Source organism: Enoplosus armatus, chromosome 10 (genome assembly GCF_043641665.1).
Source record: "Enoplosus armatus isolate fEnoArm2 chromosome 10, fEnoArm2.hap1, whole genome shotgun sequence".
Classification (NCBI taxonomy): Eukaryota; Metazoa; Chordata; class Actinopteri; order Centrarchiformes; family Enoplosidae; genus Enoplosus; species Enoplosus armatus.
The window spans coordinates 12279936-12295832 of record NC_092189.1 but is presented as its reverse complement, the minus strand read 5'-3'; the positions used below and the strand labels follow the sequence as shown (position 1 = coordinate 12295832).

The window sequence follows — 15897 nt, the reverse complement described above, 5'->3', positions numbered from 1 at the left end:
TTTTTCTTTTGTGTGCAGGGGCTTATGTAACTGCACTTTGAGTTATCACTATCCGTGACAAGTTTCTGTGTGTATGGACAATTAATTATTACCTGTGAGTTTGTGTGTGTATGTGAGTGTGTTCCCTGAGTGGTCCCTTGATGCAGTGTCCATGTGAATGTCCCTCCTGACCCCTCCCTGTCTGAAAATAACTGGTGATGTATGCGCCACTGCAAAGTGGTTGACTCACCTTGCGTTGTGTTTCAATTGACCTCGGGCGAGTCGAGCAAAGGGGGTTTGTGTATGTGTGTGTGAGTGACCGCGTGAACTTGTGTTTGTGCATGTTACATAAGCAGCCAGGGTGCAGTGCAATTCATGGAGCTTTCAAAAATAATACACGCCTGCACAAAAACATACAAGGGTGACAAAGCATGAGATGGCTGTGCTGAAGCTCTGACGTCTCAATAATTAGGTTTTTGAGTGGAGGATGAGAGGAGAAGCTCGCCCTTGTCTCCTCTCTTCTTGTCTCTTCTCCATTATTCATTATTCTTTTCCCCTTGACCTCTCTCCCCCCTTTGCTTTCTCTTCCTTATTTGTATCAACTGATTGTGTCTCTTTGTACTTGACTGGGAAATGGGAGTCTGAGGACACATTGATCTGTTTTCTGAACAGTGAACCGCTCACATGTTCACATACACACTGAAATGCAAACCTCCATGCACACACATAAACACCCATGTTAACCCTTTCTCCATCTCTGCGTCAGACAAACACACAGCCACAACACCTCGACACACACAACAACTCTAATTACTCCTCAGCACAATCCATCTCTCTCTTTCATCCCTCCTCTACTTCCCACCTCAGTGCCCCAAGTGTCAGAAAAAAGTATGTGTTTGTGGCTAATAGAGGGGGGTCAGAGATGAGCATGTGTCTGTGAAGGTACAGTGAGGAATGCTGCAGGCTTCCAGTGTGTCTTTAGTTATTCTATTTTGAAAACTGATGAAAAATCACAGTTGAGAGCAGCATAATGACTTCCCACCTGGGGGGGACACCACAAAAGGAGCGGCAGGAGGGAAGAAGAAAGAAAAAAGGAAAGCACAGGCAGGATATGGACCTTAATGAAGTGCTGTGAAAGGCATCAATGGACCTGATATGGAATTATTTGAATGGATGGTTATTTTCCCCCTGAGCTTTAAACTGAAACTCATTATTCATGTTTTTGGTTATATTTTGTGGTGTGAATGACTTCCTGTCAGTCTATGTACTTCAAATTAGGCTACATTTCTTGGATATTGACAGTTTAATTGGTGAGAACATACAAGTAGACACAAAAATCATCCATATGTACCAGGTGAATTACCTGCTCCACTGTTCCACATTATTGAGTGACATTTCTGACTAACATGCCAGAAACATTTCTTCGTGCCCCTTTAACAGATTAAACCCTAACACTTTAAGTATTTAAATTAGGGCTGTCAAAGTTAATGCTTTAATGCTCTGTCTTAATTTAAAATGAATTATATGTTAATTATATTTAATTGCATCAATCGTGTTTCACTATTTATCCCACTGGGCATCTCTTGGGGATAATGGACTTTAAACAGAGGACTCAAACTTGTGACATAAAGCGAGTCTATATAACTTTTGAAAGAAGAAACAGCACGATCTTTCTCTTCCAAACAAAAAGTTACATTTATTAGTAATGAAATGCACTCTTGCTCCATTCAGTATACTCAGGCCATTTGCTGCTACAGCCTTACTTTGACCAGTAGCTTATGGTGGCAAATGTATTTGTGATATTGTTACCGTATGTTATAGCAGGTCACAGATAAACATTTCAATGGTTTGATCACTATGTCAATGGCTGTGTCGTAACAGTTGGAACAAGTGTCACTGAGAATGCTCGCTACATACCTGTCGAGGGCAGAAGTAAACAAGCCGGAGCTGCAGTGGCCCTGCAGTAATGCCGTGTTTAAATGCAACAACACTGTGATGTCTGTCACAAACGCAGGGAATGTGACACGGAGGAGTCCATGCAAGACATTTACTTACAACAATGTATTTAACACAACAAACACAAACACAAACACTTGAACAATGGGATATGAGTGAAAACCAACAATGCATGTATATGTGGCACGTGTGCTGGGGAGGTGTTGAAGGTGCAAAATAAGGTGATACAGGGTAAATGTCTGCTGTAGGTAGAGAGTGGCAGAGTGAACACATGGGTCAGTTTTTATAGCCTGGAAGGGCCAGGTAAACTACATCCGCTGACGAACCTCCATGTCAGCCAATTGCCTGCTGAGGTTGGCCAGCACAGCCTCCAAGACAGCGAGAGGGGCGTCACATGTATGACAGGATTTTGCTTTTTAACTAGAAGCTGTCGCCAAGAAATATGCCCAGGAGATCCTGTGGAGCCTGTTGAAAATATGGTTATCGAAATGCTCTTGGGAAAAATCTGAAACACAAATTTTTTAAATTTAGAAATTTAGTCCAAAACCACATTGACTGATATGTGCTGTTGTCAGCTAATGCAAAATCCACAAGCCTTTTAATTTCACTTTACTAAATCTCTGTCTTCATCGGCATTCTGACAACGGACAGACCGAAGACTGCTAAAGGCCGGGGTCTGCCTGATCTCTCGCTAGCTGGGTTGGGTACTCGCTACATGTGTTTGAAATTCTACTTTTTTTTTTACCAAAGCTGTCATAAACAATTTCAAACTAGGAATTTGAGACAAAAAAACTTTCACAATTTCATGGGCTAATGTCATCTGTTGGAGGGGGCAATTGCTGGCAGTGATCAACCCAAATATCTCAATCAATGAGAGTGGTCAGTTTGATTCTGCCACCATAGTAATGCCATAAATGTTATCTGTATTCAAACTGCTGCTCGAGGTGTTGATTCTATTGACCCTGTGGCCTTTTCTCTAGCCCCACCCTTGAGACAAACTACATATTTTTAACCCCACTTCTGGTAAGTTTGTTCAAATAGCAAATCATCTGTTGTTTGTTTAGTTCGACGCTTTTGTGCTGTGGAGTGTAATGAGCAGCGCAGTTTCTGGGGGCTCCTAGGAAGGCTTAGTTTAGATTAATTTCATGTCATGCAGGTGTATTTTCAGGTAACTCATCATTTTGATGCAACTCTGAAATTACAGCTGTTAATATATTATTAATGAGAGTGGCCAGAGTGAGAGAATGGATAGATAAGTGAAGGAGAGAGGAGGAGGAGGAGGAGGAGGAGGAGGAGGAGGAAGGGAGAGAAATCCCAGACCTCACCAGCATCTGTGTCCTGTTTTGTCAGTAATCTCTTCACTGTTGCGTAAGGCCGTCGCCTCAACAAGCCCTGAGCTCTCTCTCTGCCTGTCACACACACACTGTACTTGTCAGTAGTTTTATTAATAAACACAAGGCTCATATGTCTTTGCATGTCATGCAATGTGTTGATGAAACACATTCACGTGTGAGGACGCAGACAGTCGATGGTCAGATCTGTGTCCCCTTGAGCACTTGTGTTTGTGTGTGTTTTAGATGGTGTTAAAGGAGATTGAGAGCATAAGTCCTCAGAGAAGACCAATTACACTGAAGTAGGGCAATGCGACACGTGACCTACACTTCAACACACACACACACACACACACACACACACACACAGGCACACACAAACACAGTGAACATAAAACCAGAAAGTACTGAACTGTAGAGTAGTTTTGTTGAATGTGACTATGTGTGTGTTCTTAATCCTATTACTGATCAGCCATTACACACTAAGGAGGCAAAGAAGGAAGAGAGAGAGAGGGTGACAGGGGGAATCATTTTGCTACTTGCTCCTGTCTGTTAGTGTCTGCCTCGTGGGGTGTGTGTGTGTGGTTTTCTGTCCATTTACTGTGAATAATTACATAATTTAAATACTTGCTGTCATGTCAGCAAATTGTCAGTAACAGTATTTTTCCATGTTGAGTTTTACTTTCAATGAAAGGAGTTAATTTTAGTGGCAAATGGTTACAAAGACAAATTAGAGATTTTTTCAAGACTAAACCTTTGCTCCATCATTTTAGTTAAACTCAACTGTTAGCTGTAGTGCTTACTCACTACTTTAGTGTCACCCCGAATCAATTTCCCAGCATTTTAAAGGGTGAAACATGTGAAGGAAGCATGGGGGGGGGGGGGGGGGGTGAAGGGAAGAGAGATTAAAGAAGGGAGTGTGCTGACCGGGATGCTGTTGACACTGCACTGCAAGAAGAAAGTAGGGTGGACGGGGATGGTGATGCACACACACACACACGCACACATCCAAGAACATAAAACTCCAAGAACTCATCCCCAGTTAGACTGGGTATATGTAATGAAGTCCAACTGAAACCACTTCTTTTATCAATTTGTGTGTATCTATGTCTGCCTTTATATTTGCTCTAAAACTGTACGCTGTGAAAATAAGTTTTTGTTTGCATATGTGACTGTGAAAAAGTATATTTTCTTATTAGGATGCAGGCAAGCACAAGCACACACACACCCTGAGCATTTTGATCAGATGAAAGCTGTCACCACATTAGATGCCATTCTTCTTTCGTCTTCAATTATCCATCCATCAGCCTTCGTCTCTGTCTCATGTTTCCCTTTTCTGTCATCAACTCTGGAGGATAATTCCACCCAAACCCCTGGCTGAAGAGATGAAGCAGGAATACCTGTACTGTACATCTGCCATGTTTCTGAAAGCATTCCAGTGATGAGGCACAGCAGAGGGAGGGATCAGAAAACATTAATGTAGAAGTAGAACAAAACAAACTGACAGTGACTTTAAGCAGGGCATAAGCCAAGACACTCTTTACGAGTCAGACTCATCCTGGTGTCCATGAGGTGCCCGGACCTCTTTCAGGCTCACCCTGCTGGCCTCCATTGGTGTGAGGGTCATGTTGTTTACAGACCGCTTATGAAATAAAGATAAAGATGGCAGATGGAAAACAGAGAACAAAGAACAAAAGTAACTTTATGTTTTGCAGGGTCATTTGTCATTTTCAATTTCCTTGCTTTTGGTTTCTCTATTTTCCAGAGAAATGTTCAATTTAAAGCTTTACCATGTTTCATTTTAGGTTCTCAGTAGGTCATTTTATTGGCGGAGTACACAGAGAAGAGGGAAGTGGAAGGGGCTGTACTGGAATTTGGCTTGACTCTAAGGGATAGTGTTGTGTCTGTAATATATGCAAACTACCATGCCACTGGTTATTTCTCTTCTGGTCAATGCTGTTCAGTTTTTGTTTTGTGTTCTTCTGCTACGTGGTCCTCTGCCCCTCTCAGTGTCTTGCCCCTCTGAGCCTCAGTGGAAAGATTTGTGCGAATTTTGTGCTTTAATCCAGCTGAAGGAGTTTTTTTCTCTGTTTAAGTAGTTTTGACACACACACTTAAAACTTTTTTTGCCCATTCTCATCTTTACTGTCTGTCTTACTCTTCTCTCTCCTCCTCTGTTTCTTGAATCTCCCTCATTTTCATCTTCTATCTCAACTTCTCCCTGTTGCTAGTCTCTCTGTGTGTTTTTGTGTACTCACCTTGAACATACTGACAAGTTAATAAATCAGTAAAAACTCCAACACTAAAAAAAACGTGCAGTAGGTTAATTTATCACCAAAATAAAGTAGTTGTTCGTATCTGTTACCTGCAGCTTTTTGTGAAATCAGGAGGACTATATGTTGTATTTTGATGATACGATTTATCGACATGTTTGTCAAAATGACCACTCTCCTTGGTGTTGCTCTGTCTCATATACTTAAAGTTGTCTTATCTTTTTCTTCACAAAAAGTAGTTTTGCCTCGCTGTTACGAGGAAAGCTTTAGATTCAGGGTTTTTTGTTTAATATAGCAATTCAGATGTTTTTATGAAATCTTACCTAGTGGCAGAGGGCCACATTGTTAACTATGGATACAATTAAAAACTGCAGAGGCTGCCAGTCTTCCTGGCAATGGTTATGTTTGTTTATCATGATTATGCTATTTTGTGAATAACATTGGGGTAACGACTTGTTTTCTTCCTCAAAGCACTGCCTTTTTGTTCCTGTGAGCAGCATGTGATGATGATGCTGATGCTGTTTAGACTTTAGCATAGATTGAGGCTCAAATTAGGAAGTGACAGAACTGCTCTGAGCTTTACTTTGAAATTCTTTTTAGGCAGCCTTAGACATGGCGCAGCAACAAATTACCTTAAGAGATTTAAATGTCTTTGGCTGTAGATGAATAGAACTCCGTTTAAGAGCAGCTGCACAGTGCCCATAAAGTAATGGTGCGTCTCTTTCTCTCTCCCTTTCTCTCCCTCTCACACACTTTACCTTTGTAGTCGAGGGTGGTGGCCTGCATGACGGCTATCCTCAGTCAGATGGATGATCGCCACTATGCTACATACATAGAAACCTTCACTGGAACATCAGAGCTGGTTGTAAGTATATACACACACCTGCAGATATCTGTTAAATACTCACTGATGATAAAATACAAAAAACCCTCAAACTGTATTGAATGAAGATATAGTTATATACACACACACACATCCTTCTTCTCTTGTCCATCTCACTGCAGGACTTCCTGATGGAGTCCTTCCTACTTTTCAAGGACCTGATTGGGAAACATGTGTACCCCTCTGACTGGATGGCCATGATCATGGTACAGAACAGGTACCGTACTACAAGCAAACACATACACGTATACAAACCTGAGATTTGGACCATCCACCTACTTGTGCCAGGTGTGCTTCTCTGACTGAATAGGTCACAGCTGCCCCAGTACGACCGGCTATTGGGAAATTGAAGCTTGGTGTATGTGAATTTTAAAGGATTGTTTTGTTTTTATAACCAAATTTTATTCAACAATGACAGTAATATCCCCCCCTTAGCTCCCCAGCAATCACCTCCCTGCTCGTAAAGACAAAATATTGATAAATAAATGAAATCAAGTCATAATAGATTAGGAGAATTTGACGATGGGCAATTAAAGAGGCAAAGGAGATTATATTAGTTTGTTTAGGAGTCATTCTAACACCCCCTTCAGGGACACCCAAGATAGAAATCTGAGGCCGTGGGTAATTTTAAAGGATTGTTGACTTCTACAGTGACTTGTGCATCCACACAAACCCACACAGGGATCAGTTAGAGATAGTAAAGCTGGGATCAGGGCTGCAATGATGAAAAAGGCTGATGTGACAAATGTGTTTGCGTGTGTGAGCTGATGGAGTGAAAGCCATTGATGTATTTTTTGTGATGTAAGCTGGGGGGGGGGGGGGGGGGGGGCTACAGCTGTGTCAGAGGAGAGAAGGCAAATAGGTAAAAGTGAGAGTGAGGTAGAGGAGAAGTCAGGCTGATAAAGGGTTTGCAGACTGGGGTTAGAGAAGAGATGTGCAGGTAAAGAGAGAGAAGGAAAAAGGAGAGGGAGTGGCAGTTGGCTCTGAATAACAATGATAGATAGATAGATAGATAGATAGTGTTGGAGCAGATTACCATTTAATTTTAGAAATGCACAAAGTCACAACTCACTGATGCACCTGCACACTGTGTTAGGTTGCTATCATGATCTGTCATAGTGACAGAAGTTTTGAATCTGAAGCAACATTACAGTCTGGTCTGAAATAGCAGTTCAAAGCTATGAGCTAGAGCAGCTGTCAAGGCTAAAATTCTTTGATAAACAACCGATAAGTTGCATTTGTGATCACTGACAGATTCTCCAGGTATTCTTAGACTTTTTTTTCCCCTAAGATTGTTTTTTATTTATTTATTTACATACATACATAGATTGGCATTTCACTTGATAAAACTCTACTTTATTTGTATATTTTGTCTGTGTGTGTACAATAAATGTGTGTGTTTCTGTCCATTAGAGTGTTCCTTAGAGCCATCAATACCTATGCAGACACTATGAACCAAAAGTTCCTCAATAACGACGACTTTGAAGTACAGGTGAGTGTGTTTGTGTGTATTTGTTTATATTGACAGTGTCTTGTGTATTTTGCCTGTACTGCTTTTAAAATGCATCTCTATTGTCTCTCTCTACATCCCTCCTCCTCCTCCTTTTTCCTCCCCGTCTAGTTGTGGAATAACTACTTCCACTTGGCGGTGGCGTTTATTACCCAGGAGTCTCTGCAGCTTCAGCATTTCTCGCCAACCAAGAGGAACAAGATTCTGGCCAAGTGAGAGAGGGGCCATATAATTTCCTTATTTACCACACCTACTCTCCCTGCTCTAATGAAACACTCAGTGATTTGCGATCTATTTTGGAGTCTGCATTTGCTGTTTATACTCCCACTGCCTATTAAAGCTGCACACTGCCTGTAGATAGACATTCAATTTAGTTCATGTTGGGGCAGATTAGTGCAGCGTTATCTTTCCCACTGGGCTGTTCAGTTTCTGAGGATGAAAGTAACAGTATTGATCAAGACATTGTTTCTAACCTAAGGAGCTAATTTCTGTTTCTGTCTCCATTTCTGTGCATTTTCTCTCCCTCTCTCTTACTCTCTTTGTATTCCAGATATGGAGATATGAGAAGACTCATTGGCTTTTCTATACGTGATATCTGGTACAAACTAGGTAACAAAATCTACTTTATACAAGTGTGGTGGCCTTTCTGTGTCTGCGTATGCAAACATGTATGTATGTGTGTGTGTGTGTGTGTGTGTAGGTGGATGTAGGTGTCTCTTCACTTTCACTTAATTTCATGACACAACCAAGCATCAGTGCAATTTGTTTAACATATCACTCCATAAATGAAGTTCATGGTATTCCATGGTAGTTAGAGATAGCTGCATGTATAGAAATGCAGGTGTATATTCTGAAGATAAGAAGCAGAGTTCAAAGTCGTAAAAACCTTTCTTGAATTGGGATGTTTTGATGAACAGAGACCTGTGGAGTCTCCCTGAAGGCAAAAGTTAGAACCGATGGGGAGCATGATTTTACCTGTCCTTCTCATTTTTGCGGGTGTATCTTTCAGGCAGTCACAAGATCTGTTTCATCCCTGGCATGGTGGGTCCCATCCTGGAAATGACTTTGATCCCAGAGGAGGAGTTGAGAAGGGCCACCATTCCCATCTTCTTTGACATGATCACTTGTGAGAATGCACACTCTGGAAACTTCCACAAGGTAAAAACACATGCACACATCACACAGCAATGTGTGAACATTGCCTCTTAGAAATGTGTGAACATTTCTGTATGTCTGATGTTCACACGTTGAATACATACAGTGAACATGTCTGTATGTACACATTGAATACATACAGTGAACATGTCTGTATGTACAGTGCATCCGGAAAGTATTCACGGCGCTTCACTTTTTCCACATTTTGTTATGTTACACCCTTATTCCAAAATGGATTAAATTAATTTTTTTCCTCAACATTCTACACACAACACCCCATAATGACAATGTGAAAAAAGTTTTTGTGAAATTTTTGCAAATTTATTAAAAATAAAAAACTAAGAAATCACATGTACATAAGTATTCACAGCCTTTGCCATGAAGCTCAAAATTGAGCTCAGGTGCATCCTGTTTCCACTGATCATCCTTGAGATGTTTCTGCAGCTTAATTGGAGTCCACCTGTGGTAAATTCAGTTGATTGGACATGATTTGGAAAGGCACACACCTGTCTATATAAGGTCCCACAGTTGACAGTGCATGTCAGAGCACAAACCAAGCATGAAGTCAAAGGAATTGTCTGTAGACCTCCGAGACAGGATTGTCTCGAGGCACAAATCTGGGGAAGGTTACAGAAAAATTTCTGCTGCTTTGAAGGTCCCAATGAGCACAGTGGCCTCCATCATCCGTAAGTGGAAGAAGTTCGGAACCACCAGGACTCTTCCTAGAGCTGGCCGGCCATCTAAACTGAGTAATCGGGGGAGAAGGGCCTTAGTCAGGGAGGTGACCAAGAACCCGATGGTCACTCTGTCAGAGCTCCAGAGTTCCTCTGTGGAGAGAGGAGAACCTTCCAGAAGGACAACCATCTCTGCAGCAATCCACCAATCAGGCCTGTATGGTAGAGTGGCCAGACGGAAGCCACTCCTTAGTAAAAGGCACATAGCAGCCCGCCTGGAGTTTGCCAAAAGGCACCTGAAGGACTCTCAGACCATGAGAAACAAAATTCTCTGGGCTGATGAGACAAAGATTGAACTCTTTGGTGTGAATGCCAGGCGTCACGTTTGGAGGAAACCAGGCACCGCTCATCACCAGGCCAATACCATCCCTACAGTGAAGCATGGTGGTGGCAGCATCATGCTGTGGGGATGTTTTCAGCGGCAGGAACTGGGAGACTAGTCAGGATAGAGGGAAAGATGAATGCAGCAAAGTACAGAGACATCCTGGATGAAAACCTGCTCCAGAGCGCTCTTGACCTCAGACTGGGGCGACGGTTTATCTTTCAGCAGGACAACGACCCTAAGCACACAGCCAAGATATCAAAGGAGTGGCTTCAGGACAACTCTGTGAATGTCCTTGAGTGGCCCAGCCAGAGCCCAGACTTGAATCCGATTGAACATCTCTGGAGAGATCTGAAAATGGCTGTGCACCGACGCTTCCCATCCAACCTGATGGAGCTTGAGAGGTGCTGCAAAGAGGAATGGGTGAAACTGCCCAAAGATAGGTGTGCCAAGCTTGTGGCATCATATTCAAAAAGACTTGAGGCTGTAATTGCTGCCAAAGGTGCATCAACAAAGTATTGAGCAAAGGCTGTGAATACTTATGTACATGTGATTTCTCAGGTTTTTTATTTTTAATAAATTTGCAAAAATCTCAAAAAAACTTTTTTCACGTTGTCATTATGGGGTGTTGTGTGTAGAATTTTGAGGAAAAAAATGAATTTAATCCATTTTGGTATAAGGCTGCAACATAACAAAATGTGGAAAAAGTGAAGCGCTGTGAATACTTTCCGGATGCACTGTATGTGTGCAGAAATGTTCACACAAAACATCTGAAGATGTACAATCAAAATTCACACTTCTACAGAAATACTGTCACACACACATTGTGCTCCTCAATCGGTTTCCTGTGAGACTGCACATAAAAGTAAAAGAGACGCCTTAATTATGCTTGCATAATTGATTTCTTCTTTTATTCCTCCTCTCATTTGCTTTGCCATCTCCCTTTGGTCATCCTTTGTCCTCTCTCTCTCTCTCTCTCGCTCTCTCGCTCTCAATCTTTTCTTCTGCAGTTTGAGAATGAGATCATTCTGAAGTTGGACCATGAGGTGGAGGGTGGAGGAGGAGACGAGCGATACATGCAACTACTGGAGACCATGTAGGCCTGAGTATTAGAATATACCACCATTACAGCAGCCAAAGATGCCTGACAAGTCTATAAAGTAACAGTAAAGTGATAGTACTGCCAGAATATGATATAACATGATACAGAAATGGTTAAAATTCTAATATCTTGACCATGGCGTGGCTTTGCTATTGCCCCAAAAATGACTTCTTAGAGAGGATTTCCTGCTAACCCTCAAAAAGTTAACTTTTGACAGGTGTCACTGGTCTCTCAGCAATAGATTCACAAATCTTGCTGCATTTAAGCCCTGAATATCGAGGCAAAATCCTCTGATGATTAACTTGTGGATGCTTGTCTGCCAGCCTGCTGGACTGCGCTGCCGAGAAACCCACGCTGAGGCCACAGGTGCAGCACTTCGTCGCCTTGGTGAAGGGACTCCTCATACGTCTCCTTGACTACCGCACCGTGATGAGCGATGACAGCCGCAACAACCGCATGAGCTGCACCGTCAATCTTCTGGTAAGTCCCACCTTCTTTGAAGCTTAGCTGGCTGACTCCTATCCCCGTCCTTCAAATCCCTGTGGGCTTGATCAGCTTTTCAAATTCCTTCGCCACATCAAAGGTGTTCAAGTGGGTTTTCTTAAAGAGCAGTGACCAACATGGGTACAGGACTAGGTAAGAAGTTGGGTCCTATAATTTCACCATATTGCTGTGAGCTTTTCCTCCATAAGAATTTCATCATTTTGTGTTTTCTTTCATGCTCTGGTAATCTTTCAAAATCTCCCATATGTTGTGAATCTGGCATGCGTCACTGCAGATTTGCATTTATTGACACTAACCTTGTGATTCATGTACTGTACTTTGTAGCTGCAGTATTGAACCCCACAGCAGAGAGGTGCTGATCTCAGATGCACACACACACCAACACACACATACACACATCAATAAACTCATTATTAATTGAAAGACTAATATAAGAAGAGGCTAGTAAGTGAGTTTGTTCCATACAGACCTGAGCCAATAATCTCATCCATACCAAAACAGCCACACTGATTGAAGAGTTCATTATGAAACACTGATTTTATGTCTTGTCTTTCATGCCAAGGTCTTTGTATTCCTTTTCCACATCTAATTTGTGTGTAGATTGATCTAAAGGAAAAGATTCATCTCTGTGTCTGGTCTCTGACTGTTTGCAGAGGGTTGCATCAGCTCCTGTCTGTTCCACATCCTTTCTCTTATGTGATCTCCTAATCAGATTCTCGCCCACGGTATTCTCAGGTTTAGTAACGAATCCCACCATGCGATCATCTCCATCACAGATTAAATCATATAATTCTTCCTCTAAACACTGTCTACCATCTTTTATATCTGTAGTTTTCATTTGAATTCTTTCCTAGAATTGTCTTCTAATGTTTAGGAGGATAATGACAAATGGATGCGAGTCTGTTTGTGTCTTATAATGTGTTGTTTTCTCCCTGAGGAGGGGAGGCTGTTGGCACATGGCAGAGGTGTTTAGCTTGAAGCCTGTGGCAGCGGCCCATTACCTATTCTCTTTCATTTGTTTGGCCAGCTAAAAAATAAAGTCCCTTCTGCAGGCTAGCAGGTACTGGTGCACTCTCTTATCCTTGCCCCCCCAGGCTAACTTCACTCAGGAAGTATACACACACAATCACACAGGTATTTGCTATGCTTCCTCATGCAGATGCACTTTCACAGAAACACAAATACACTTGTACACACACACACACACACACACACACACACACACACACACACCGCTCAGGCTAAAGTAACCTCTGCTAACCCCAACCTAAAGACTTTCCAGCATAATTTTCAGCTGCACACAAAAGCATGTTGGTATTACAGATATCACTTCCTCCATATAAGATATATAGCAGCTGCCACCTAGTGAATTGCCTGTTCAGAAAGAAAGAAAGAGAAGGTGATACTGTAGTGTGTTAACGTGTAAAAGGCGACTGTTGCGAGTAAAAGCATCTGACCTTCAGGCCGATGGGCAGCCTCCAGCAGGAAATTGGCTTACTTAAGTTAAAATGCACTGATGCAAACAATTATGTGTCTGACCTTTGCAAAAAGTACATATAAATATGTATACAGTATGCTTTGGCTTCACAGTGAATCCCACAGTAATTGAGCTCATTTTTTTGTCGAGTGTGTGTGTATTATTGTGTCTGCTGGCTCATGCTGGTGATGGGAGGTGGGGTTACATTAGTTTGTTCCACTCCTCTGTTCTCTGTAGATGTCATTAAACTTCATTAAACTGGGAGTTTGTGCTGCTTAACTAACAAGTGCGCATGCACACACTCCCACACAGTTACACACACAGGCAATCGGAAGTATACAGTATGACACACACATACAGCCATTTAGATGAACACAAATACAAAATTACAAACTTCAGAATGATTTTGAAAGTCTCTCTCTGCCACACACACACACACACACACACACACACACACATAGGCCGAAACTAACTCGACTTCTCCTTTTGATTTTTCAGAACTTTTACAAGGACATCAATCGTGAAGGGATGTATATCAGGTATTTATGTGCTGAATTTGACATCATGTACATTTAAATGCTGCATGTCTGTGTTGTATGTGCTGACATGTGTGTGTCTGAACGTGTGGACATGTGTATGTGTGTGTATGTGGCTCCATAATCTGACAAGGGATTATATGAGTCCCACTGAATTAATGTCAAAATCCACAGGATCAGCTCTTGGTCTGGGAGAGGAGAGAGAAAGAGAGGCGTGATGGGCACAAGGGAGGGAGAGGTGGAGAGACGGAGGAAGACAGGATGATGGCAGGAGAGAGAGAGAGAGAGAGAGAGAAAGAGAGAGAGAGAGAGAGAGAGGGAATACAGATCCCGTCAGGTCTCATGGTGCATTTCTGGCGATGGCTTATAGACATAATTAGTTATCTGTATGTGTGAATGTGAGCTCAACTCTGTGGTTGATCAGCTGCCTCTGTCTATCCTGTAGAGAATATGGTCATATTTGGCTGGCTCGCTAGTTAATGTTAGCAAACAAACATAGTTTAATTCAAATACACATTTAAGCACTACGTGTGTGTGTTATATAATGAGCCAGAATGTTGTCTTACACAAAGATCTTGCTATATTACTACAGACCATGCATGGATAATAAAATCCCAAGCAAGCTAATGTTATGGCCCAGTGTGTGAATTATGGAACATTAAATTTGCAGCTTAACTGCTTACATTCATTTTGAAACTGACAAGAGCTGATGTTAACATGACTACTGAATATTACCTCATCTTGAATGTTGCCTATATTTGTAGACGCTAAACATATTTATAATTATTATGAATATTAGTATGGACTGAGGAAACATTATTTTCATGGCACACTCATTCATAATTCCCCTTGTGCTGCCTCCACAACAGAATCCAACAACATTAACTGTACAGTACGTGATGAGCCTCCGTACAGCAGAATTAGAGTTTGGATGTTGACCTCAGAGTGCATCCGTACTGCCCAAGCGTACAGGGGATTGTTCATTTATGAGAATCTAGAAGCCACTGCTGTCTTGCTTTGTCATCAGTGCCTTAGCAAGACAGTCTAGCCTCTGGCCATGTGGCAAAATGTTTTCCAGACAGAGGGAGATGGATACAGAAAAGGATCAAAACTAAAAACAGAAGCAATAAAACAGTGAGTAAGTTGCTTCAATCGCTGCCCGAATGCTCCTGTTTTCCTCCGTGTCATGCTTATGAAACATTATTGGGCTACAAAACATCTGTCAGGCCATTAAAAGACATATGTTATATTGTGCTTTTGTGTGTACGCATGTGTGTGTATGCTGTTGAATTACCTTTCTGTGTTGTGTACATATTTCAGGTGTGTGTGTGTGTGTGTGTGTGTGTGTGTGTGTGTGTGTGTGTGTGTGTGTGTGTGTGTGTGTGTGTGTGTGTGTGTGTGTGTGTGTGTGTGTGTGTGTGTGTGTGTGTGAAAGAGACAGATTGAATGAGACAGTGACACACTAGTGATTAATGCTTCATTTGCAGGTCTTCAAGTTGCCCAACAGCGGCATCTAGTGGATGATGTATAAGTTGCATATTAAATTCACTTGACCTCTGTGACTGTGTGTGTGTGTGTGTACGTGCACGTGTGTGCTCAGGTACCTTTACAAGTTGAGGGACCTCCACCTGGAGGGTGAAAACTACACTGAGGCAGCATACACACTGCTGCTCCACTCTCGCCTGCTCAAGGTAGGACACACACACACACACACACACACACACACACACACACGCATATAAAGAGATATTTTTTCGTTTAATGCTGGAGCCAGTGTCTTAGTCTGCCTAATCACTTGTCTGTCTGCCACGAGTGAGACAGCTTTTTATTAGCTGATAAATGGTTGCTACGTCTCTGGCCTCCAAATGATGAAGCTCCGAGGTTAGTTTATGGCATGGCATCGGCCACTGTGACTTCATCACTATGGTGATTGATGCAATAAGCGTGTGAGTGTGTGCGTTTGTCTGAGCGTGTTTGACCTCTTTTGTCTCCTCATCTCTTTTATGGGACTCTTAGAGGCTCACAGAGAGGGACAGAGGAAGAGGGGCATCTCTCGCGTTCTCTCTGTCTCGAATCATTATGTCAAAGCAGTTAAACTCGAAATGAAATGTTTTTTATAATCTCTATTCATCTCC

At 42.0% G+C, this 15897-nt stretch overlaps 1 protein-coding gene across 1 annotated transcript in view; it reads left to right on the top strand.

Moving 5' to 3' along the window:
- Positions 1-15897, top strand: part of dock2-like (dedicator of cytokinesis protein 2) — a 95611-nt gene that overhangs the window by 68318 nt on the left and 11396 nt on the right. Inside the window, exons 27-36 of the mRNA XM_070913532.1 lie at positions 6306-6404; positions 6545-6639; positions 7836-7914; positions 8044-8144; positions 8483-8541; positions 8942-9090; positions 11154-11239; positions 11569-11725; positions 13725-13765; positions 15363-15453. Of these exons, the coding sequence (XP_070769633.1) occupies positions 6306-6404; positions 6545-6639; positions 7836-7914; positions 8044-8144; positions 8483-8541; positions 8942-9090; positions 11154-11239; positions 11569-11725; positions 13725-13765; positions 15363-15453 (957 nt within the window). The remainder of the gene's footprint in view (positions 1-6305; positions 6405-6544; positions 6640-7835; positions 7915-8043; positions 8145-8482; positions 8542-8941; positions 9091-11153; positions 11240-11568; positions 11726-13724; positions 13766-15362; positions 15454-15897) is intronic.